The sequence below is a fragment of the Myiozetetes cayanensis genome, unplaced genomic scaffold, assembly GCF_022539395.1.
Source record: "Myiozetetes cayanensis isolate MyiCay16 unplaced genomic scaffold, myiCay2020 scf6-25, whole genome shotgun sequence".
In the NCBI taxonomy this organism is placed as follows: Eukaryota; Metazoa; Chordata; class Aves; order Passeriformes; family Tyrannidae; genus Myiozetetes; species Myiozetetes cayanensis.
Window position 1 is genome coordinate 1,612,392 of NW_026087853.1, and position 25,388 is coordinate 1,637,779.

At 48.7% G+C, this 25,388-nt stretch overlaps 1 protein-coding gene across 1 annotated transcript in view; it reads left to right on the forward strand.

The window, feature by feature from the left end:
- FBXO34 (F-box protein 34) overlaps positions 1-22,332 on the forward strand; it is a 38,512-nt gene extending 16,180 nt beyond the window's left edge. Inside the window, 4 exon segments of the mRNA XM_050334836.1 lie at positions 9,493-10,471; positions 10,746-10,945; positions 19,428-20,423; positions 20,425-22,332. Coding sequence (XP_050190793.1) covers positions 10,869-10,945; positions 19,428-20,423; positions 20,425-21,592 — 2,241 coding nt within the window. The 5' untranslated portion in view covers positions 9,493-10,471; positions 10,746-10,868 and the 3' untranslated portion in view covers positions 21,593-22,332.
- The last annotated feature ends 3,056 nt before the right edge of the window (positions 22,333-25,388 follow it).

The window sequence follows — 25,388 nt, forward strand, 5'->3', positions numbered from 1 at the left end:
TGGAAAACTAGAAATTAACTTTGACTTTCGGAGCTCTGGTGCCACTTGCCCCTCTAAAATCAATAACCAAGCCTCCGTGGTTTGCTTAGGAGGCAGTTCTAATTACCCAGAAATGACAGGAGTTGTTCAGCACAGGGATCCTCTGGTTTCAGCACATAGTTTCGTTGCTCGGTGGTGTTTTGAGAGGCCGAAGGGTGGGATGCAGCTCCAGCGAGTTTCCAGATTCCTAACAGTGTGAGGGACTGTTTTTAATAGTGATGATAAAAACAGCTATTCCCAGTTGGAGTTTAGTCAGTGGTACAATTATCAGAGCTATGAAATAGTGCAGGGATGGCTCGGAATGGAAAAACTACGGCTCGGAGCTCATTTTCTTGAGGGGGCCGTTCGAAACGACTTCCTGCGAACTCGGGGAGAATTAACAAGAGATGTCAAAGGCTGAGGGATCAGGCTCGGTGATTGCTTTGCTAACTTAGTTTTTGGGCTGCAAGCAAGCTCTCAGCTGGCTTTTGGGAGAGAGAGAGAGAGCTGGTTGTTGAAAGCCAGCGTGGTGAGTGGGATCTCTGGAGCCACAGTTTGGGGGTGCTTTGTTTTCTGCTTGGCTTCTGGGTGGTTTGGTGGGGTTTGTTTTCTCTGAGAAGAGAATGTTGGTTGTACTGGAGGGAACAGATGAATACGGGGTTAGATGGCAATGCTTATGTCTTTGTCCTTTTCTGTCTTGATTATAAAGCTGGTTTTAGACTGTTAGAGCAGGTCCAGAGGAAGAAATTCCTGTGTGGGAGGGTGGTAAGGCCCTGGCACAGGTTACCCAGAGAAGCTGTGGCTTCTCCATCCCTGGAAGTGTCCCAGGCCAGGTTGGACAGGGCTTGGAGCAACCTGGGCTAGTGGAAGGTGTCCCTGCCCAGGGCAGGGGGTTGGAACTGGATGATTTTTAAGGTCCCTTCCAACACAAACCATTCCATGATTCTGTATTTTCTATTCTTTTGCATTAAAAAGTTTAAAAAAATCTTGTGAAACAAAGTTCTGTTTGCTTGTAGAAAAGTCCATACTTCCAAAATGACCATTAACCTGGAAAGAATTGCACCAGAATCTTCTGGAGTCCTGTCATAGGTCTGTGCTACTGAATTTTGAAGATGAATCATGGGAAAGGAAAGACTTGCAGCAGAAGTTCTCACAGTTCACATGACACCTGAGTGTGCAGAAGCTGTCCTTTACTGAAATTTTAGTGCTATTTTGGGACCTTTCTTTTTTCTTTAAAGAATGAATTATGGTGGAATTCGTGCTATGCGTGGAATTTCTGAAAATTTAATTGTGTTAGTTGCTAGGTGTATAGACTGTAAAGCTCTGAAAATATCAAACTATTTTTTACTTCAATAACTCTGGGTTATTAATGGAAAAAAAATTTTTTTTTTTTTTTTGGCTCTATTTTTAAAGATCCACAGAATTGGTAGGTTTCCAAATTAGCTTAGGTTTTAAAAGGTCTTCTGAAAAAATCGTGCACGAAGATGTTGTATTTCACCTTGCTCTCTACTGCAGTTCACCAGTCAAAAATCCCTGAGCTCATCTGCAGCCCAGTTATTTCAGCAGATGTTCTGTGTATGTTGTTCTTTTATGAATTTGTGGAAAACCAGGTGAGACTTTGCCTGGGAAGGATTTGCAGCTTGTCCTGTTGCCTGCTTTGTGCCTTCATCTTAAGCAGTTTGGCCTTGGTGTGTCACACTGCTGTGCTTTGGGTGTTCCAAGTCCTTTCTGGTCTCTTTGAGCAGGTTTTGTGGGGTTTTGTTTTGTTTTGTTTTGTTGGGGATTTTTTTGGTTTTGTTTTGTTTAGTTTTTGGTTGGGTTTTTGTTTGTGTTTGGTTTTTGGGGGTTTCGTTTGTTTGTGGCTTTTGTTTTGGTTTTTGCTTTCTGGTTTGTTTTTGCTCAGGCTGCTGTTCAGGTGTAGTGGTGAGAAATATCCTCCCGCACCCTGATGTTGCTTTGGGATCGTCCACCCGCGTTTGTGCGGCCCCAGCTCCACTCCCTGGTGCCCTGGTTCCTCCCTCACCCTGTTCCTGGTGATCTGTACGTGCTTGGATGAGCACCGTGCTTGGAGCACCGAGTCCAGGTCTGGGGTCCTCAGCAGGAGAAAGATGTGGACCTGTTGGAGCAGGTCCAGAGGAGGCCGTGGAGGTGATGAGAGGGCTGGAGCTCCTCTGCTGTGCAGATGGGCTGAGAGAGCTGGGGAAGAGAAGGTCCCAGGAGACCTCACTGTGGCTTTCCAGTTCCTTAAGGGGGCTCATAAAAAGGAGGGCGAAGGACTTTTTATACAGGCAGAGAGTGTGACAGGACAAAGTTTTTAAGATGATAGAGGCAGGTTTAGATTAGATATTGGGAAGGAATTCTTTACAGGGAGGGTGGTGAGGCCCTGGCACAGGTTGCCCAGAGAAGCTGTGTCTTCCTCTGCATCAGGGATGCAGGTGGGATCTGCTCAGTGTGTCACAGTAAAAGAGGAAGACTGGAAACTGGTCACTCTCCAAACAAGGAGGAATATTCCTGTTCCTCCTGAAGACTTGATAACAATGCCAGATTGGCTGACCCGGGAGAAGCAGTGAGCGATTACAGGGGGTGATTTCACCTGGCGGGTTGTCCCAGGAAGTTTTTTGCCTTTCAGGGGTTGAAATCAGAGATGTCACGGAAAGACTGCCCAGACAGCTTAAAGGTCAAGATAAAGCTCAGTAGATTACTGATTGCTGTTGTGGAAAAACAAACAAACAAACAATTTATTGACAGTTAATGTAGTAAGAAACCAAGTTAAACATGAAACTAGCATCTTTTCTCTCCCATTTTGCTGCAGGGGATTACCTGCTCTGCCATGGAGCACCCCCTCCTGTCCTCAGGAGATGTAATGAGGCATTTTGTTCTAAAATGTTCTGTGAAAAGTAGTTCCAGCTCCTTCTTTGTATAAAATATGTCCTGAAGTTGGGTGTACTTGGGATGACTGTTTTCCCAAGTTTGCAGAGCAATTTTTTTTTTTTGGTAAACTGCTGACCTGTAAATTTGAAATTTCAGAGTTCAGCGTTTTTTGCGTTGTCCTTGCAGAGTGAAAGATGGTTTTCTGTGAAGGTGTGACATTGGGGCACCAGCAGTGGCCTGCTTTAAAGAAATACTGGAAAGGGTTTGAGATTTCATCACAAATCATGAGACATCGATGGAAAAAATTGTGGAAAATGCTCGTATGTGAGAATAGGGTGGATTCAGGAATATGATACAAAAACCTGAACCTCTTGAAAGACAGAAATCATAGAATCATAGAGTGTTAAGTGGTTGGAATGGACCTTAAAAATCATCTAGTGCCATCCCCCCTTGCCCTGTGCAGGGACATCTCCCACTAGACCAGGTTGCTCAAGGCCTTATCCAACCTATCCAAATATTTGCAACTAATGGCACAGTTACTTCTAAAACCTTTTTTTTTTCTTTTTTTTTTTGTACTGTTCTATTTAATCTAGTGTATGTGCTGCTAAATAAGGTTTGTTGAGTTTGGTTTTGGAGACCCTTAGGAAAAATGGGGGTGCTTTAGGGTTGCCTAGTGAATGTTGTAACCTCTCAGCCCTGCAGTGGATCGGCAGGATGAATCCATGTGGACAGAAGTGTCCTTCTGCTTGGAGTATTTTGTGTGTCTGTGTGGATTTGGTTTGGGCAGGGTTTTTTGAGGGGTTATTTTCTGTAGGGTTTTTTTTTTTGTGTGAGTGTGTCTTTGAGAAGGTGCCCACAGTGGTACAGGACATAGAAATCCACAACATGACCTGTTGGTTAAAAGGGTAAGATTCCACAGAACTAAACAAAAATGGGCTATCCCTTACTCTGCTAAACTGTGGAGTAGCTCTGGCCCTGTGATCAGGGGATATGGGGTGGTCTCTGAAAGGAGAATTGGCAGCCCAAAGGCTTGGCCAAACCAGTTAGAGCCATATAAACCTGTTAAAGCCATACTTAATTCAGTGAATTGAGTTGTAAAGCTGATGAATTTGGTGCTTGACGTTGAGGCACCTGCTGTGGGGTTTTCCTTATTAACAGAGTTCTGAAGAAGGAACTGCATGTATTTATTTGCTGCATATTTAGAAGTCAGCTGCAGGTTTGCTCTTCTCTTTTAGAAGCCATTTCATACCCCATCTCATACAGTGGAGAGATGTACAGAAGGAATAGTGCCATGGGACAGGGGGACTTCTTTCCTTTATAGTGTCCAGTATGATATTTTGGGTCTCCTGGTGACATTTTGCTTCGTCACTACGTGCCAGTGAAAAGGCCAGTCCTGTGCTGGAGTACACAGATACAAAGTTACACAAAGATAAACAAAGATGCACAGAGATACACTTGTAATCAGAGGACTTCTGCAAATGAGTTCATTTCCACTGTGTTACGAGAGCTGCCATGAAACAGGCAAAGGAAACTTTTAGGAATTAGAGTGGGTGGTTGTGCCGTGCTGCTGGATCACTAACAAACTATTCCAGGTGAACTCATGAGGAACTCCTCATCAGGAAGGCCTATTGACCAGTTTATGAGCTGTCACAGCAAAAACAAATCTACCAAACAGGTCCAGTGCATCTCTCCAAGCAGAATCCCTGACATCCACAGGACAAACGGGGTGATGAAATGATTGTTGACAATCCTAACCTGCCGCATCACTGCTGTCGTATTTAATAATCAGGATCCTTTTTAGCAAGCTGATGTTGTGTTCTTGAAAAGGATGGGATTCTCCTTGCTGGTTTTAACTGGCTTTCCCTCTGTTGATGTTCAGGCTGGTCTCTTCCTTGCGGGCTGCCTGGGTTTCTCTGCCTTTTCACGTCAGTTCTGCATCTTGCAGTTGTTCCTGCCCATCTCTGCCTGTACAGGAGCGACCCAGGGAGACCTCAGCCTCACAAAACCAGGGCACAGCGTCTCCAGAGCTCTGGGAATGCTGCTCTACTATTTTTGGAACCAGCTCCCTGGCTTCTATAATAGGAAGGCTTCTGGAAGCTTTCTCCTTCCCCCTCGCCCCGAGAAAGTGGCCTTTTCAGCTGGGCTTTCGTTAATGCAGGATCTGCGTGGCAAAAACACGTCTAGTTTTGTACTCCCAAATAATCCAGACGTGGCTGGGGAGGGTCACGTGGCCCCCCCAGTGTGGGTGAGTGGCTTTGCCCACTCAGCCGAGGCCGCAGCAGCCGTGGCTGGTTCGGGGGGCTCGGCCACCACCCCGCTTGTCATTCGGGGCACGCGACGGTGGCAGCGGTGCCAAGGCAGCTTTCTAGAAAGCAGAGAGGGATGTGTGACCTGGGGGGAAGGGGGGGTACTGTTTGTCACCAGCGCTGCCCAGTGAGGCATTTACTGGTTTTGTTTTCCTCCTGGATCAAGCAGGACAAATCTAACGAGCCAGTTCTCAGCTCCTTCCCCATTGAGCAACGGGTGATGTCCTTACCCAAATTGTGCAAGACAGCTGAGGCCTTTCAGGAATAGCTGAACAAGGGAAACAGTTGTAATATTATTATTTTTTTTTTCCAGTACTCAAAATACAGAGTTAAGAGGGTGCAGCAGAGCTTGTCTTTCCTTTATTTTTCTTTTTTTCCCTTCTGAGATTTTCCTTTTGAGGGGACGGCTTAGTCCTTCCAACGCTTACCCCACCTAGAGAAAAGGCAGGATTGCTACCAATGTGAAGCCTTTCATTCTGCATTGACATGATCTTGGAAGGCAGACAGGTTCTCCCTGTAGTGCTTCATTAGAATAAGCATTTCATATGCTTATCAGTACAGCAAGTAGCGCTGCTTGACAGCAGTGGAGAGTCAAATGTTGCCTTGGAGCCCTACACGCTCATTTCCCCGCTTCCGAAACGCTCTGCATTCTGCCCGCTGTGCATTCAGAAGTGTTCCTTTCCACTGACTTGAAAGGAGGTAAAAACCCACTTTGCAGCAGGCACCTTTTCCAGCACGATTCCAGGTGTGGATTGGAGCTGGCTGAGTCCAGGCTGAGTTGCTGAGAATGTCCAGCCGGGCTCTGTGAGTTCCTACCAGGTCTTGGGGGTAAGTGGGTCAGGGAGCTGACAAGTCTGGGTTAATTCTCTCTTAGTTCAGCTCCCTGAGCTGCTTCAGGTGAGAAATCAAATGGGAAACCAGTGCTGATAAGGGGAAAGGTGTGAATGAGCTGGGAGGAGAAGAGGAATAAGACTCAGCATGGCAGGAATTACAGTGACTGGAACAGCTGAGGGGCTGCAGTGTTTTGGAGCATCCATGTGCTCTCTGCTGACATGGATGCCTGAGCTCAAATTTACAACAGAATCACAGAATCATAGAATAGTTGGGGTTGGAAGGGACCACCTGGAGCAGGTGACACAGGAAGGTGTCCAGGTGGGTTTTGAATGCCTCCAGAGAGGTGAAAATCCATGGCCTCCCTGGGCAGCCTGTTCCAGTGCTCTGCCACCCTCCGTGTAAAGAAGTTCTTCCTCATGTTGGGGTGGAACTTTTTGTGTTTTAGTTGATGTTGCTGGGAACCAACGAGAAGACTCTGGCACCATCCTGTTGACACTCACCTTTGAGATATTTATGTGCATCGATGAGCTCCCCTCTCAAGTCTTCTCCAGACTAAACAGGCCCAGCTCTTGCAGTCTTGTCCTCGTAAGAGGACAGACTCCAGACCCCAAATCACCTTTGTGGCCTCCACTGATTCCCCTTATGTGGGAATCTTCAGATTCCAGTTCAGGAACTGCTCTGTTTGGTGTGATCCAGGGTACAGAGTATGGATGGGAGAGAGGGAAGGGCTGGAGTAACTTTGGTGGGGAAATGAGCCAAGGCAATGGTCACAGGTCTTGCTTTACCAGCTCTGGTTCCTGGTGCCTGGAAGAAGAGGTGTCAGCTGATTTTGATGTGTGAGTGGACATGGGAGGCTCTCCCATATTTATTCCAGCTGGAGCCTCTGTGGCAGCTTTTTAGATTAGATAACATCAGAGTTACCTTGTTAGAGCATAAAACTGGATTTGTTTTTGCCATGCAGATCCTGAATTAATGAAATAACATCAGATCTGTGCAACTTTATCCTTTCTGACCATCAAGCGGTGGGGAAGCTGAGCACACAAGGCAAATTATGTCTGTGGTGGCTCCTTTAGTGTCAAAAGGCAGTTCTTCAAGGTGTTTTAAATAGGAGGATATTACCTGAAGGATGGTTTAGAAGGAGGGCTTGTGTTCCTGTAGGTGTCTAAGAGGCTGAGTATGAGGATTTGGTCTATCATCTTGCTGTCCAGCCTAGTCTGGGAGCTGCTGTGGATCGTTCCCAGTGGGAATATTGGGAGGAGGAAAAGCTTTCTGCCAAAGCTTCTTGCTTAGGAGATTCTAGTGCTGTTATAGGTGTTGGGGAGGGAGGGAGGGAAGGATGACCAGGCTGGGAAATGATGGAATTGCCTGTCTGGTGAAATACAGTTTGAGAGACAAATATCATGTAACAACCTGAACCTGAGCTCAGTGGTGGGGGGATGGACTTAGAACTTGGTTCTTGAATGAAAACAAACCCCCACATCTTTATAAGAAGGCCTCAGCACTGTGGGTTTGTTTTTGTTTTTTTTTCACCATCCTAATGTCTGTTTTTTGGTATTAAGTCCTCTGAGTTCCCCTCTGAAGCACTTGCAGCTGCTTTCTCCTGCATCCTGGCCATGCTGCTGCTGCTCTTTGCCCAGCTGATCCAGTGCCCCCAGCCGAGCACCCTGAGCCTTGCCCATGTGTGTTGATGGGATGGCTCAAATGTGTTTTTTGCACCTGTTTTTCACCAGCAGGGTGGCTGCTGCTCGGATCCAGCCCTGAGGCCGCTGCCTCCTTTCTAGAAAATAAATTTTCTGAGAGGATGTGCCCACCCCTCGAACTCCTTTGTTGAGCAGTTACTGTTGCCACAGCTAAAACGCACTTGTTGTAGTTCAGAATATCAAATTGCTGCACAGAGGAGGAGACCTTGACTCCCCCCCCTCCTTCATCCACTCTGGCTGAGTTCACCCACTTGTTTTCCTGAGCTGCAGCAGCGTTCAAACCCGGCGATAAGACATGGAATTGTGCGGGACCGAACTGCCGTCCGAGGCTGGGAGGATGTGACGCTTTCACTGCTGCCAAAATCCCAGCCCTTCCCACATCTTGTGCACCGAGGCAGATGTTTGGGGGGTGGCTTCAGAAAGGGAGAACAGCACCGTTATGTTTTTAACTTCCTCTCCTGTTTTGTTTCTCCGTGCATCTGTATTTCAGTTTTTTCCTCCGTGCAAAACCAGCAAAGCGGCTGAAGCACCTCCTGCTAAAGAGCAGCCCTGGTGCAGAAACAGTGGTAATTAAAAGGCAGTAAGTATCTTTGCTAGCTTGGATGCTGATTTTTTTTTTTTCTTTTTCCTTTTCCTTCTTTTTTTTCCCTTTTTTTTTTTTTTTTTTAATTCACAAACACAGCTTTTTACTCCTCACACAGTAGGAATTTGTCAGGAGCTCGCTGGCATTAATAGTCTATTTCAGCTCTTTTCTATGGCCCAGCAGCTATAGAGGAAGGGAAAAAGCATGCTTTGTATGGAGCTGTGGTTGGAGCTGGGCTGCAGTGCCCATCTGAACTTGGCTGTGTCTATTTTGCCAGCTTTTGCTTCCCTCTGGTAGGTGCTGGTTCCTTCCTAAACACGTGACATCCCACTATGATGATTCCTGTGCTTGGATCAGGGCTGTGGCTGCTCCTGACCTGAACCCCCTTCTTCTCACGGTTTTGCTTCTCGAGCTCTTCACTCCAAGCAAGATACCTTTTGGGTTTCAATTTTTTTGCTCTGGCTTTTCTCTTTTACTTCTGAGTTGATCTCCAAAGGAGTAGGACTAGCACAAAATGTGTGGTATTTCTAACCAGGGATACATGGGGGGGAGTTGTAGCTATTGAAAAAGTGAGTGGCATTCTTGAAATGGTGTGGTTGCGTTTATTTGGGTGTGGATATAATCATGTTTTTTTGTGATACAGCTCCTGCTGAGTCTGAAATGCTGGTGTCAGTAAAGCCAGAAGGAAAGCCAGACAAAAGCTTGGAGAAAAGTCAGGATTTCAGTGCCTCTTCACTGATGGTTCATGGGAAAGCAACAATTTCGTGTTTAATTTTGATTTTCCCAAAGCACCAGGCACATGCTTTTTTTTTTTTCCTCCCCCCCTCTGTGAATTACTGTTTGTGAATGTGCATTTTACAGCCCACCAAACACCAGAAACAGCTGATTTTTGTGCCTAGGTTTCACTCCTAGGGGCAGGTCCTTGTTCCAGGCTCTGGGTCAGTCTAATGAAAGTGGTGTTTAACTACAGAGCTTCAATTCCTGCTCATCGTGGCAGCCTGGCTCCTGGTATTATTCCTGAATTCCTGGAGCTGAGGACGTGCTCTCACCCCCCTGCTCTGCCAGTGCAATGCCTCCGTCTTCTCCACCCGACACGTTTCTCAGCCTTGTGTAGAACTCAGCAGAGATTTCTCCACGAGGGCTGGAATGTGTTTATATAATATTTTATATATTATTTTAGGCTGCTGCTACTCAAGTGTAGGCAAACGATTAACCTCTCCATCACCATCAGTCGACGAATCGTGGAGTTGCCGTAGCAGACAGTCAAGCCAGATGAGTCTAAACCGGCTTCTGCTTTTTTCCTGCCTGGAACATTCATCCTTTGTGGTTTTCTCAGCAAGTGTGGCCACCAAGAGCAGCTTTTGCAGGCCAGGAGTGTTCAGTGGGAGCCCCGAGCTGTAACCACACTGGTCAAGCACTGGTTGGTGTGTGGGTTGGGGCTCTCCTGCGTGGGAGCTGTTGGGAGGGGGCTGATTGATGTGAGAGGCTCCATCTCTGCAAAAGCAGGAGCGGGGCAGCAGCAGGAACACTGGGCAAGGCTGCTGGAAAGGAGAGAACAACCTGCTGCACTAAATCACAGATCCCCTGGGGGCACAGCTCTGTGTTTAGCACCCTCAAATGGCATTCCTTTATTACGGCATCGCCGAGCGTGGTCCCTCTAGAGAGGAAGCAAACGGGCTCTGAAACAATCTGCTGGCAACTCAGGCTGGAGCATTTGAGGTTGTCCAGGGCTCTTTTGCTGTGTCACTCTTGCCTTTAATGTTCCAGCTCGAAGGTTGTTGTTCTTTCGCCATCCGAGTCCGTTAAGGCGCCGGTGAGAGAGTATCTGCTCCAAGGCCAAGGTGTAGAAGGCAGTGAGAACAGGAGATACCGCAGGGCAGCGTTGCTCTGGGTGTAATCTGCCTTATCAGCACGTGATGCAAAGACAGGGCAGTTTTCACAGGACGTGGAGGCTGGGTGGTGACATGTTTTCTGTCCTCTGTGAGATCCACCACGCTATTTCGATTAGAGCGCTAACGTAACTCCCGGCAGGCTCGAATCCTACTGCCAGCAGCTCTTTTCCCCCCCAAAGCCTGGTGCAGTGCTAAGGAGCAGAAGGATCTCGTGTGTCCCATTTACGCCGAGCTCTGGAGAGGAGGTGTTCCGTGGGAGGTAACGAGGTAGCCCTGTAGCCGTGTATATAAGGTGGAAAAAGTGTTGTGTGTGCAGACAGGCTGCTGTGTTAATCTGTGTCTGATGGTGTTCAGAAACTCCAGCTGCAAGAATGGCATGATGATGTTAAGTTCTTTTATATATATATATAAAAATATATATTTTGTATCTGTGCATGCACATATGTGTATATATATATATTTTTTTTTTTTGTCTCATGTCTGAATCATCTGTGCTTCGTTTGCTGCTGTGCTTGAACGTGATCTTCTTGTGTTTGTTCAGTTTTTAGGTGGCAGAGACACGGTGAAGCTCTGTGTGGGGCAAGGAGAGCTGATGGGGGAGCCTGGGGTGTGACCCAGGATGGACTGGCTGTGACGGCGTGCCTTAGCTGGAGAGGGAGTTACCATGAAGAGTTCCTGCAGAGCTGGCCTCCACAGGGAACCGCTGAATTCCACATCCTCCACCTTCCACCAAGTCAAACGGTATGAACAGACTGGGCCTGGCTGCTCAGCACTGACTGAGCCCTCTCCTTGCTCTCCCACCGTCTTGTCACTCAACCGCTCGCTCTGAATTCTTCCTTTCGGGTTTAAGTGAAACGCCGTAATGGCTCGAGGGCAGAAATGTTCTTTTGACGTTTTTATTTGATAATGACAACTGCAGATTCCCTACAGCTGGCGGGGTGCTCGGAGAAATCCTTGGGTTTTTTTAGCAACAGCTGTAAATTAGTTTGGGAACACGACTTTGAAGTAAAACTTAATTGGCGAGTGGCTCGTCAGAGGAGGCTTTAGAACATGCAGTCAGCTTAGAGCAAGTGGAAACGCTGGCAGTCATTGTTGCGGTTTGCCTTACTATGGAGTAAGTAATTAGATTAGTTTAAGCTCAGATTTTGCATTGCTCACTCTCCTGTGTCTCTTATTAAGAAGAAATGCACGATTGGTTTCAAACACTTGTGCTTATGTGACAATTAAGTGAACGCCTCTCACTGTGTCTCGTTATAGGAACACCGTGCAGAACAACTCGTCCTTATGCAAATGCAGGAACACGCCGGTTTGTTTGAGTTCAGGCTACTTCAAAATATATGTATCTTCTTTTTTTTTTTTCCTTCTCTTTTTCTGAAAGCAAGGCTCCTAAACTTCCTCAGTCTGGCGGAAGAGCGCCAGCTTTTTGGTTTCCAAAAGCTGTGTGGGTTTAAAGCAAACTTTTAACCTTTGTTCTTTGTGGTTGTGTAGACAGCATATACTTGCTATGTTAGTCTCATGGTAATTTAGTGCTGGAAAAGACTTCCTGGGTCACCCAGCTCTTTGCTTTCCCAAGCAGTATCACATAATCCCTTTTGTGAACTTAGTCTAGCCTAAAAGCATTTACATCTTTTCTTACATCTCTTCTTCTCTCCTCCAGCAGATTAAGCCATTACTGAAGATGACAGATCTAGCTGTGCAATTAGGAACCTCCTTGTGACTCCCAGACTAAACATTCATGACAGTTTACATGCTTATTTGACTTTCTGTTCCTGTATTTTCCTTCTGCTTTTCTTCCCCACTTCTTATTTTTAGTGGTTTACCTCTCTGGCTGCATTCTGTAAGATGGGGTTGTGACCCTCACCTGTGGTTTTGTGGTGCTAAATGACCCAAGTTTTCTCAAGTAGCTTCTTGAGTAACAACTGTTGTTGCCCTCAGTGTGGATATATCTGTGTCCTGGCTAAAATTGTCTGCTCCAGGGCAGATCGGGCTGGAGGGTTTTCTTGCTGCTGCCTCAAACGTGTCACAGAGTTCTGTGGTGGCCAATTCACCTTAGCTACTTCCAGAACTCCTTGGTGTTCCTCTCTCTGGTGCATCACTGTCCGTGTTTCTGTTACTTGGAGCTTTGTGCCTCTGCTGTTTTGGAGCTGCCTCCAGTTCTGGGGGTGCAGTATTTGTGCTGAGGTCATTCCTAACAAAATCAGATGTTCCCCAGGCTGATTCTTGAGGCATGCCTTTGGTTTCCAAGCTGGTATTTTCTTATTCAGCATCACCTGGGGCTGTCTGCTGCTAAGCCAGCTCCTTTGTCTGTTTTCCCATTCCTCTGCCAATCTGTCTTCACCAGTAAATCTCTTTGTGCTCTCTGAAGACCGTGTGAGTAAGATATAGTAGATTTGCGTAAAAAGATCACTTTTTTTTGAAAACCTTGAGGTTAGTCTGGCATTTTGAAGTATTCCCTCTTCCCCCTCTTTTCTCTGTGTCACATTAATCCTCTTTGCTTGCAAAGCACCTTTATATTGGAGGCAGAATACCAGCCCTGGAGAGGCTGCAATCATTCTCCCTTCCCTTTCTCCCCTGCAGTGCCCCCTCCAATGTGCCACATGTTTATTATCTCCCATTGTTGCCTTTCAAGAGGTTTATAAATCCTGTTTCTTGGCCTGCAGTGCGTGAGCCTATCTGTTTTGGATTCTAAAACCGAGATGAGCCAATCCTCACGATTTTTATGAAGCTCTTTAATCCTCCCCCTGCCAATGTTCTTGTTTCAGATTAACGCCTGGGCTTTTGCCCTCACGATCGCGGTTACCACCCCTCTTTAGAAATGCTGCAAAGTCAATTTTGGTATTTTGTGTAGCACTTGGAGTACTCCTGATCTCTGCCCTGCCTTTCCTTGCAGCCTTGGTTCTCTCCCAGTCCTTTCTCACAAGCTGAGGAACCTTTCACTGTTGCTTGTTTTTAAATATCTCTGCAGTGACTTAATGCTGCAACCACTTCTCATGTTTATCCCTAGACATCTTGAGCTCCAAGATACGAGTTTCTAAGTGATGTGACTCGAAACCTGCATCTGTTTCTTGTGTCCTTCACAAAAGAGGATCACATCCAGTTGGACTTTCTTCAGTTCTCGTTTGGGATGTGTTCTTAATAATGAAAACACCTTGTGGCTCCTGGAGAAATCTGTCTGCAGTGAAATCCTCTGCAGCACATCTTGAACACCCATGAACCAGTTCCTTTCAGCCTTGAGTTTCAAAAGAGCAACCTTATGACTTGCCCTCAGATCCACTTTCGCTTATTCTTTCTTTTGAACGCCGAGTTCTCCGACTGATCGTGTGGTCCAAGGTTAATTTCTGCAACCTTTCATGTGTTCTCATTACACATGCACAAAAATGGAGGCTATAAATAGCATCCCTTTGTGTTGGTTCATGAGCTGTTTGAAGAAATGCATGTTGTGCTGTGATGCGAAGAAAGGTCTTGGTCCTGTTGCAGTTAATAAATCAGAAAACAGACGTTGAAGTAAAGAGAAGTAAAAGACTTCCAGAAGGAAACATATCACCTATCTGTGCTGCCCTGGGCAGTTTTAAGCAGAAGATCTATAAAACCATCAGTTTTGTGCTTTTTTTTTTTCTTACTGTCCTTCTGTGATTTCCCCTCATCTCGGCCTGTTCCACCACGGGCACGTGTGCCATCCCATCATCTCTGAGCTACACGTTTCTGGAGCAGCTTATAACCTTGAACACCAAATCTGTCAGTTCATTTTGTTCCCTTCTGCTTTGTGTCACCCCTGTGTCGTCCCTAGTACGGTTGGGGAGCAGGGAGCAGGGGTTTGAGGTTCCTGAGGCCCAACAAAGAACTGCCCCTACGTCACTCGCTTCACGGTGAGTGCTTTTATACAAAAGCCTGGCAAAGCAGTGGCACTTCTCCCTGTATAAAATTTAGTAAAAACAGCCAAGTTGGCTGTGCTTTAGGTTGAAGGGTGTGTGTGTGTGTTTAGTGTAAAATGTGTCCAAAACATCACTGGGTGGGAGCCCTCGAACTGGAGTGGTGTGTGCTGGGCTTGGGTGTGTGTTGTGTCACCCGAAACCCCAGCGTGGTGAGGATGATGGACTTCATGCCTGTGTGCAGATACTTTTGGGTGTTGTCTCCCCCAGAGTCAGGTTATTTGAACACCTGATATGGGTGAACAGTCAGTTCTGGGTGTTTGCTTTGCATTTAGTTCCTCAGCTCTTTGGGGCCAGCTCTGCCCCACGTTTTTGGCTTGCTCCCGCTTCCCGCAGGCTGGCCACTTGGACAGGGAGCTCTCCCTCAGCAGCCAGATACCTTCTGCTTGCCTTCCAATCCCATAATAATCCTTGCTGGCTCTCTGAGAGATGCAAGAGGCGTTTTTGCAGGCGCTGGGAGGTGGGTCTGGAGCAGCTGCCGCTCCAAGGGAGTGGGTTTTCTAGAAATCAGATGCCTCCACAGCTGCCGGAGTCCAACCCGCCCCAGCTCCGGAGCGTCGTGCTTCCCAGCCCGCCCTTCTCCCAGCTTGGACACTTGCCACGTGCCAGAACAAGCTCCAGTGAGCAGCAGAGCCTCTTCCATCCAGGCTGCTCTGCCGGGACTTTCCCGCCCCGGCAGAATCCGTGGAATGCCTTTGAAGCAGCTCTCTGTCTGCTCTGCCTTGCCCTGGCAGTGCAAAGGGGATGGAAATGGTACTGCAGATTGAGCCCAAAGGACCCACCAAGCCCTTCCAGAAATAACAAGTGGTTGACCATAGTTAACTCACATTTAGTGCTGGGTCCTTGCTAATTGTCAGTGTCCTGTGCAGAGGAGCTGAGCTCTGTGGACAGAGAACTGGGATGCCAGGGAGGAGAAAAGCCTTGCCAGAGGTTATGCTTGGTGAGGGTTTTTATTGTTGATTTTTTTTTTTAAACTCCTTTTTTTTTTTTTTGGCTTCTTCTGCCTTGTGTTAGTGTGTCCTGAGGGTTTTTTTCAGAGTTGTAGTTGGCACTGGGTGTGCAGTCAGCAACGCGAGGAGCTTTCGCCGGCTGCAGTTGGTGTGTTTACCAGAAGAAATCCACAGGAAACTTGGGGGTTTGGATGGAAATTTTCGCCTTAACGAAACCTTCCGGTGGGTGCTTTGCCCAGAAAACTCGCAGGGTGAATGTGCTGTTGGAGAATATTGTACTGTTGTTGTTTTTCTTGCTGGCCAGAGGAAATCTTTTGGCTTCACAAGGGCATCATGAGAGTCCCTGACTCTCATGATGAGGTATCCCTGACTCTCAGTGAGAGGCATTAAGGTTCTCTGTGGACCTCACAAAGGAGTTGTAAAAACTGAGCCTTTTTTAACCAGTTTTTCCCTTCCAACTTTTGGAGTTTCCACTAAAGCAAATATATTATTTTTTTTAGGCTGCTGTGATTTTAGAACGTATATAAGTACAAAAGGATGCAGGAAGATTCTGGCCAGCTTGGCAAGTGAGAATCATGGAATGATTTGGCTTGGAAGAGACCTCAAAGACCATCTCATTCCAACCCTTCTGCCATGGGCAGGGGAACACCTTCTACTAGACCAGGGGTACTCCAAGACCTATCTGGCTTGGCCTTGGAAATTTCCAGGGATGGGGAGTCCACAAGTGGGTTTTAGGCCTTCCCTTCAGTGGGGAGAGGAGAGGGGGAGTGGGTGTGTGTTTTTGTGCTCTTATAAAGGAATATATTTCTGTATCAACAGCATGGAGTAACTAACTTGATAAAACTACAGTGGAAACAAGCTGTAGTTACGACTTAGGAAAACAGCAGTGTCATTCCAGCAGGGCGAGTATCCTGTTTTTCAGACACGGCTGATTAGAAAGAGAAAAACTGGCCCCTTTACTTCATCAGCTTAAAGGATGGAATAACAGCATGAAGGCAGCACTGCTCGTTGTTTCAGTGCTGATCATTCCCTGGCAGAATTCTCTCTTATCAGCAACTTAAAACCGCACGTTTGGGATTGAAAAACCTTTTCATGTTTGCTCTGTGGACTTCTGAAGAGTCGTTGTCTCTAAAGATAAAATTAGAAAGCTTGATAACTTAAAGGGTGGAGGAAAGCAAACAGAATTATTCTGGAATTAAGTTTCGTAGGGAATTGTCAGTGACTTCACCTTTTAGCAACTATTTTTGGTGGGTTTAAATATTTAAAAGCTTACCTGCAGCTGCCACAGCTCTCCACTTGCCAGCACTGAGACGCTGCAGAAATAGGGGAGTCTGTGGGTGGGGACTGGGCTCTGGTTCATCTTCAAAGCAGTTTCTGCTGGGAAGGCTTGTTCTAATTCTAGGAGCTAGAGATGAGATGTGCTGCTGACGTGCAGGGAAGAAGTTGTGTTTGCCTAAAAGTTCGTTCTTAATACCCACAGCAAAGCGCGTGTGAGGTGGGGGCTCGTTTTTTTCCAAGAGACACTTTCAGGTAAGGTCCATTACTGAGATCCCTTTTAAAATGGAAGTTCTCTTCCCTGCTACTGGAAAACTGTGAGGCAGGTGACAGCTGGTCAGGTGGAGTTTTGCAGTGTTCTTTATAGCTGTCTGAAGTTATTAGATGAAGATTTTCTTTTAAATCCAGATCCATTAAAACATGTGCAATGAGCTGAGTGCTGAATTCAAATGAGGCAATTATTCTGGCAGTAAAACTTCTGAGTAAGGCATAATTTTGTTATGTAAATTATAACTTTTCAACCTTAAATGGTATTGTTGGCTGAGCCGGGGACTAACTGAAACACAGGAGGAAATACAGCCTTAAACAAGAAATCTGTAATAGGTGAGGCAGAACTCTACCCTTTGTCTTTCTCCATAGACCAGAAAGAGCTGGGAGCAGCTGAACCAACTTTGCTGGCTAAACGTGTCCCCCCGAGCCTGTTGGGGTAACCAGTTTGGTCCTGTTTTCATTCTTATAATACCTGGTCTCACCTTCACTCGCAGCTTCTCTTAATGAAGGGTGTTGAGCCGATTGTCCTCCCGGATTCCTGAAAACTGCTCGGAGAAAGCCTTTTATGAACCAGCTCGGCTCATTTTTCAAACACCTTGGCAGGAAAACTCATGAATGAAATTTGATCTTCTGCTCCTGGCTCAGGAGATTTCAGCATGCAAATCGTGTATTTAATTGCGTTCACCTCTTCTCCCCAGGGTACGGTGGCGGGCGGCCACCGGAGCTTTTTTTTCTCTTTCTCTCTCTAATCCGGGAAGCACAGCTCCAGAATGTCCTTCTGGCAGGGAAGGGAGGGCTGCAGGCACTGTTCCCTGAGCAGCTTTTTGCTGCAGTGCTTCACCTGCTGCCCTTCTGGGCCGGGCTTTGGCCGGGGCGCATCGAGGGCCTGACCCTGCTTCACTAAAGCACAGCCAAGACGAGCCAGACCCCGTGGAAAACGAGGCCGGAGCAAACTCCAGCAGCCTTGATCTCCCATGTTCTCTTCATGCATCTGTTTCAGCACCCTGAAGTTCTATTTTTATGAGATTATTTCAGCTTTTAGCATCCAACTGGAGAGGCAAACAAAATAGCTCAGTCGCGCTTTGCAGAGGAGACTAAATTGGGAGGTGACCCAATTCCAACGAGCTGGAATTAGCACGCAGGAGGCACAGGGAGAGAATTAACCCAGGAACTGGGTAGGTGTAGCTGCAGCGCCGAGATCTCTTCCCCCCACAGTCTGTAGGTGAGATGCAGATGGTTTTGGCGCTGTCTGGTTGCAAGAATGAGGCGATGGTTTCCCTATAAAATCCCGAGGGAAAGAACATAGATAGCATCATCCTTTGCAGGGTCTGCTTCCTGGCCTTCAAAGCACTACTGCATGGACCAGAGGGGCACAGAAAGCTGAACTAAGTCCTTCCTCTTGATGTACCTCCCCCCAAGCCCCCTGTGCCTGCCCCTCACTTCTCCTCACTGGGGCCAGAAGGAAATATCCAGGGAAAGCAATGGTTAAGCAGCGTGGCTGCTCCTGGTGCTGGAGGCTTCCTCTGCTTGGGCAGCATCAGCTATACATTTGTCAGGCTTTGTAGATGTTGTGCCTCGAGGTTTTTAATTAAAAGCTGCTTTTAGGCTACAAGTGCAATACTTGAGCAAGTGTCTCAGTGGTGACTCTCAAGGGAAACGTGTTCAGTGCCTGAACGTGTCCGTATCGGCTCCTGAGGGATGTGGCATTGAACCTGCCGCTCCCTCAACGTGCAAGCACAGATTATCCCCATTTCCAAGTGGAGGCCTTTGAGTGTAACAATTCAAAGATTACCATGGAAACATAATCTATAGTTAGTTCTGTAATGCGCTTCTGTGATACTCCTGGGAGAAGAGCCTGGAGTCTCCTGATGATCGCACCCCGTGTGGGCAGCGCCCGGGGCTCTGAGCCCTGAATGGAAGGTGACTGTGAAGGTGTGACAGAACAGAGGAGCTGAGTGCTGCAGGAGTCAGCAGCTGTGCTGCTGCAGTGTCAGCAGCATCCAAGTGGTTCCTCACAGCTCTTAAGTTCCTAACCATGAAAACATGTCCTTGAGAGCGGGTCTCTTCAGCTGTACGTGATGCTTCTCTCGCTTTTGGGGGGGGTGTCTGATGTATAATAATGTAAGGACCCTTATGAGAAAGTCACCAAATTTGTCATGATCAATATTCTAAAGGGTAAGTTTCATTGCCCAGAGAAGCTGCCCCATCCCTGGAAGCGCTCACAGCCAGGTTGGACAGGCCTTGGAGCAACTTGGTCTAGTGGGAGGTGTCCCTGCCCATGGCAGGGGGGTGAAACAAGGTGGTTTTTAAGGTCCAGCCGAAACCATTCTGTGATTTTGGGTGATATTAGGAATTTAGATACCCACTGGGATCTCTGATGAATGTAATTACACTTGCTAATTTCACTTTTCAGCTTTAACTGTACTTTTAACTGTCTATTCCTGAAAGGAATATCTCTGATAGCAGATGTCCAGATAAACTCCATGACCCATGTGTACCTTACAACTGGATTAAGGAATGAACAGGCAGAAGGGTGGCTCTGAAATGAACCACTGGCTATGTTTTCACAACTGATAAACTCCAGGATTTCTCCTTGCAACAGGTTTATCTAAGGGAAGTTCTCTCCTACTGCGGGAAGTTCTCCAAGGGTGGATATTGGAGATTTGGTTGCTTCATTTTCTTTTCTCATGTGGTTCTTCTTGAGGTGTGGGATGGTCCGTACCCTGGACCACCTTCTCTAATTCCAGACAGGGATATTTTGCAACTGTCACTTCACTTCTCCCCTTTCTGTTTTTCCAGGGTCTCTGGTATGCACTTAAAGCCATATCTCAAGTTACAGAAGAAAGAGCGATCCCCAGAAATAAGCCAGGATTCCCTGCGAGGCCACCAGGGATCAGCACAAGGAGAAAAATACACCACCTGCACCAAACTGAGCGTCTTCCCCAAACCCTCCCTCGTGACTCCATCTCAAAAGCTCCTGGGGATTATTTATCCAAATACTATGTGCAATATGAACGGGAAGGGTCCAGCGGATGGTCCGAGTGCAAGGGAAAAGAAGAACGCCCTGTCTGCAACGATCCACCAGGGAGAGGAAGGGGAAGGGCCTCTGGATGTCTGGGCCGTGGTGAAACCCGGCAACACGAAGGAGAAAATCGCGTTCTTCGCCGCCCAGCAGAGCAGCAGCAGCAGCAGCAGCCGGGTGGGCTCCATGAAAATCAAGAGCACGTGGGACATCGACGGGAGGACGGCCAAGCGCAGGAAAAAATCGGTGGACCTCAAAAAAGCCAAGATCCAACTGGAGAGGATGAGGGAGGCCAACGCCAGGTGCTCCCAGCCCGAGCCTTTCGCCTGTGGCATCGAGCACTGCTCGGTGCACTACGGGAATGACAGCGGAGAGGGGGCGTTCCCGGGCCGGTCCCTCTCGGTGATAGAGATGGTGGCTTTCCTGGAGCAGCGAGCCAGTGCCCTGCTGGTGGACTGTGCTAAAACCTGCACGGCCGCTCCCGCCACGAGGCCGAGCGCTCAGCCCAAGGGGGCCCTTCCCGGCTCCGACCCTTTCTCCTCGGCCGGGGCGTGCGAGGCGCAGGCGGAGAGGGGCCCCGGCGAGCAGCAGGGAGAGCCCGTGCGGGTGCTGGACATGGTGGCCAAGCTGGAGTCGGAGTGCCTGAGGCGCCAGAGCGAGCGGGAGGCCGGGAGCCTCTCCCGGAACAACAGCTTCCGCAGGAACGTCGGGAGGGTGCTCCTGGCCAACGGCACCCAGGCCGAGGGAGAGGCGGGGAAGGGGGTGCTGGGGTTCTGGCTCAGGGGATGGCTTGGGGGAGGCGGGGGTGGCAGAGGCCGGATACGGGGGTCGTTGTGGTGCTCTGGGTGACGCCGAGCTGTGGGATGGCGGCGCCTCTGCTCGGCGGCCTTTTCCTTCGGGGCTGGATACCCGGATGGGGAATGTGAACTCGGGACTTGCTCACGCGGTGCTGGCGATGGCAGCCGGCAGGAGCGACACTGAGACACGGATTGAGCCCCCCGGAGCTCTGCTGTCCTCGTGTCCAGCTGCTGCTGCCAGGCTGCCGCCGGATCCCTCGCCGAGCAAGGACGCGACTGTTGATTGTACGTCAAAGGAGCCTGTGGTTTTCCCAAAGCAGAGCCTGCATCCCGTGAGGAAGGAGCCCTTGTGCATCAGTATATCCGTCACCAAGACCGAGAAAGGGTGCAGGAAAGAGAAGCTCTCCAGTTCCAGTGAGGATTCTCTCCCGGGGAGGCTGTTTTTCCTCCAGGACGAGCAGCCTGCTGCTCGGGATCAACAGCCACCGCGGGAGAGTACCCAAGAGAAGCCAGGAGAAGCAGCCCAGAACGAGGAGGAGGATGCTTTGGCGTCCAGCAGGCCGTGTGTGAGGAGCAGTGTCCCTACAGAGCCATCGGCCCCCTCTGTCCCTCCCACAGAAGGGGCTTTGCAAGTACTTGACGCTTCCTGCCTGAAAAGGCAGGTCTCGCATGACTTTCTGGAGACCAGGTTTAAAATCCAGCAGCTCCTGGAGCCTCAGCAGTACATGGCCTTCCTGCCTCACCACATCATCGTGAAGATCTTCGGGCTGCTCCCCACCAGGAGCCTGGTGGCCCTGAAATGCACTTGCTACTACTTCAAGTTCATCATCGAGTACTACAACATCCGGCCGGCGGACTCGCGCTGGGTGCGGGACCCGCGGTACCGCGAGGACCCCTGCAAGCAGTGCAAGAAGAAGTACGTGAAGGGGGACGTGTCCCTGTGCCGCTGGCACCCCAAGCCCTACTGCCAGGCCCTGCCCTACGGGCCCGGCTACTGGATGTGCTGCCACCGGTCCCAGAAGGGCATCCCGGGCTGCAAGCTGGGTCTCCACGACAATCACTGGGTCCCCGCCTGCCACAGCTTTAACCGCGCCATCCACAAGAAGACCAGAGGGGCGGGAGCCGAAGTGGAAGAGGAATATTAAGTGCACATACACTTTTTTCCTGCGAGATTGTTTGGGGTAGGAGGAGATTCTCATGCCTTGTGCTGTTTACAGTGTATATATAATTGTCGTGGTTATTTTTTTTTTTGTTTTGTTTTGTTTTCCACAGGGCTATGAAACTGCACATACTCGAACACAAGAGCCTTTACCTTTTAGATTAAAGAGAGCTTTTAGTCCATCTCTGTAAATAACACTATAAAAAAACCCCTAATTGTACATACAGAGTCTACAGCTGGCTGAACAAGGTAACCCCCTACAATGCAGCTATCCCAGTGTTGCGGCTATAGGTGTGTGTGTTTTTAAGTGTCTCGTTTCAAAAAATCTGTATATTCCGCATAATATATGAATGTTTCTGAGAAGAAACTCTAAATAGGTAAAGGTCAACTTGTTTAAAGAAGCTGCAGACAACTAAACTGGACAACCTGAAACTTAGACTATAGAACCAGACCCATTATAGTAGCGTGGCAGTGGATTTAAAAAAAAAAAAAAAAAAAAAGAAAAGAAGAAAAAAAAGAAAGAGGAATATTATTGTATAGTCAGAATATTAAAAAAAAAAAGTTCTTGTCTACCTTACCCATGATGTCTGGATTTTGGTTTTTTTGGTTTTTTTTTTTTTTTTTTTACATAAATAAAACGTGCATTCTAGATCTGCCTTACCAGACTTTCTCTTGTAAGACTTTTGCCCCGAAATAATAAAAATGCTGTAAAACCCGTGGCAGAAACTTGGTGCTGTGCTGTAGTTGAGACGTGCAGTGAGTGAGCTTCCTCTATAGCAAACCTGTCCTACTAACAAAGGAACACAAAAACACTCCCCTCCCAAATCTCTATTCCTTGGAGAACTCCCTGCTGTAACATTCACAGATTCAAACCTTGCCTTTCCTTCCTGTCAGCCCTGCGTGCAGCAGAGGCTCCTGTTGTCGGGAATTCTGGTGCTAGGTGTGTAAAGCTTGCGAAAACAGGGACTTTCCAGTCATCCTCCTGCTTCTTGGCTCCTCTGTGAGCACCTGCCTTGTTCCCTGGAAGCTCCAGGACAGAGCGTGGGTCCAGTAGGATGGATGTGGAGTTGCCTTGGCTTCCAATGTGCTGGAAGCTTTGCCATCTGCTCTTATGTGGAATTTTTCCCTGCCAGGAGAAATCCTCGCAGTGCTTTGTCCTGCTCTGCTGTGGCCTCTGGCATCTCATTCCTTGGCTGTGGGTCGGTGCTTTCCCGGGGAGTTGGGAAGGTTTGTGTTGGGTGAACGGTGATTGCTCAAACTGGGAATGGGAGCGGAGCGTGGCATCTGTTGGGAGTATTTCCCTGAATACATCCCTCTCCTGCAGTGCCATGATCCAGGCTCCAGTTACACCCCTCTGAGGGTGAATGGTTTGGAAGTCTGGGAATGAACCCTGGACAATGCAGCAGCCACGCTCAGCTCCTGGGAGCAGAGTCCGTGGAGCAGCAGCCGTTTCTCCAGGGAGCCAAACGGAGCGTGGCAGCCGTGCCTTTGCATTGTCCAAGTCCCTTCTCTCCCCACCCTTGGTGCTGTTTGCCTCTTCTCAGGGCATGGATGGACTCCTGGCAGTCACCATTCCAGCTGGAGCAGCCAAAACCTCTGACCTGCTGCAAGAAGAGCCGGTGCCACCTTCCCATGGGGCTCATCCTTCTGCCCTGCAAACCCCAGGGAGCAACCTGGAAATGGCAGGAGCTGTGGATGGGGTGGCCCCTGCACCTGGCTCATCCTACTGGCACTGGATCAGCCAGGTGTGGAAAACTGCTGGCTGTGGGGGCCAGGCTGAGCTCCCCACCCCCCTCCACTTCACCTGCACTGGGATCACACGGAGCGACTCGCCTGGTTCCGGAGTGTCAGAGCAGAGGGATTGAAGGAGGATGCTTTTATTCTTTCCATTAACTGTGAGAGAAGGGGAGCTAAGCCCTTGCAGCCTGATGAAGTGAGGCTTTGATGAGCTCAGGGAGGTTTAAAGGATGTGCAGGGTTTATTTTTTGCCTTTACCTGCTCCTGCCACCCCGGGCGTCAGACACCCCTCCCTGGCTGCTCGGCCTCAGACGTGATGACAACCACGAGGAATGAAAGCGGCAATCTCAGAGGAGGGTGCGGCCCTCCTTGTAATCGGCTGGGAAGAGGGAGAGGAAAAGCAGGATCCCTGGTTAATCCGTGACTTCATCCCGTAACGGGGCGCAGGATTCACCCAAACTTCCACCCGCTCCCTCCGGACCAGCGGCAAAGCAACTGCCAGGCTGTTGTTTGGCCAAAGCCATCGGCATCAAAGGGCTCCAGCTTGATTGTGATTAAGGGAAAGGGGAAAGAGGCTGCCTTCCTGCCCCCCACCCAAAGACTCTGGAAAACTTGAGGCTGAGCAGCAGCGAGGAAAGTCCCTGTGAGGCTGGAATGGAGCGGCAGAGGAAAATATTTTGTAATTAGATAAGGGGCCAGTGAGGTAATTTTTTTTGGAACAGAGTGTGAGATTTTTGGTCACCTTTGTTGAACAAGGGGAAAAACAAGGATAAAATAATATCATTAGGCTGTTTTGTTCCTTGGAGCAGGTAAATCTGCAGGACAACTTGCTGTCTACCCTGCCCCATCCCTGCCCTCCCCTGAGCTGGTTTATACATCATTTATTGCATTGTTTGCTGGAACTGTCCCTGTCGCACAGCATTGCTGTTAAAAATTGTTTTGCAGAACAAGCTTTTGCATCCAGATGTGGGTTGGTTCTGAGTGTTGCCATGCTGAGCTGCCTGCAGGCTTTTTTTTTTTCCCCTAAAAAGCAGCAAAGTGCAGATTCCTGTTTCCTAAACGGATGGTTCAGGGAGAACCCAAGGTCCAGTAAACTTTTTTTTGTTTCCTATGAGTCAGTTAAAACAACAACCCAGTGTTGGATTTGTAAAGTTCAGTGTTTAGGACTGAGGATGAGGGACTGCACCATGTGCTTGACTTCCCTGCCTGGGAGCAGTTGGAGCGTCTGGACTGAATTTCCAGATATGCCTGCGAAGAAGTTGTAACAACATTTCCATTGTCTGTGAGCTTCCAGTTTTCATCAGGCTCTGGGACTGTCCTGGCATGGACACCACAGAAAAAGCCACCCGTGGCCGAGGCTTGTGTTTGAGCTCTTGCTCCATCCCGGCTGTTCCTGCAGCAGCTTTTCCCTCTGCTGTGTCTCTGCTCCCTGGGATGAGGGGCTGAGGTGCTGCAGTGGAGCTCAGGTCACTTCCTGCAGTTTCTGCCCCTGTGGCAGCCCCTGGAATTGTCATGAGGGCCACTGAGATGCCCCAAGGGCTGGAGCCCCTCTGCTCTGGAGACAGGGTGGGAGAGCTGGAGGTGTTCAGCCTGGAGAAGGATCCGGGGAGACCTGAGAGCCCCTTCCAGTGCCTAAAGGGGCTCCAGGAGAGCTGGAGAGGGACTTGGGACAAGGGCCTGGAGGGACAGGACAAGGGGGAATGGCTTCAAACTGACAGGGCAGGATTAGATGGGATATTAGGAAGAAATTCCTGCCTGTGAGGGTGGGCAGGCCCTGGCACAGGTTGCCCAGAGAAGCTGTGGCTGCCCCATCCCTGGAAGTGTCCAAGGCCAGGTTGGACAGGGTTTGGAGCAACCTGTGCTAGTGGAAGGTGTCCCTGCCCATGGCAGGGGCTTGGGTGGTCTGTAAGGTCTCTTCCAACCCAAACCATTCTGGGATCTCACACCTGCACAAAACTGCACTGAAACATCCAACCTCTGTCTCGAGTCCCACTTCTTGCACGGTGGGAATGGTGCTGAAGCCTCACCCTGGGCTGTTTCTCTTC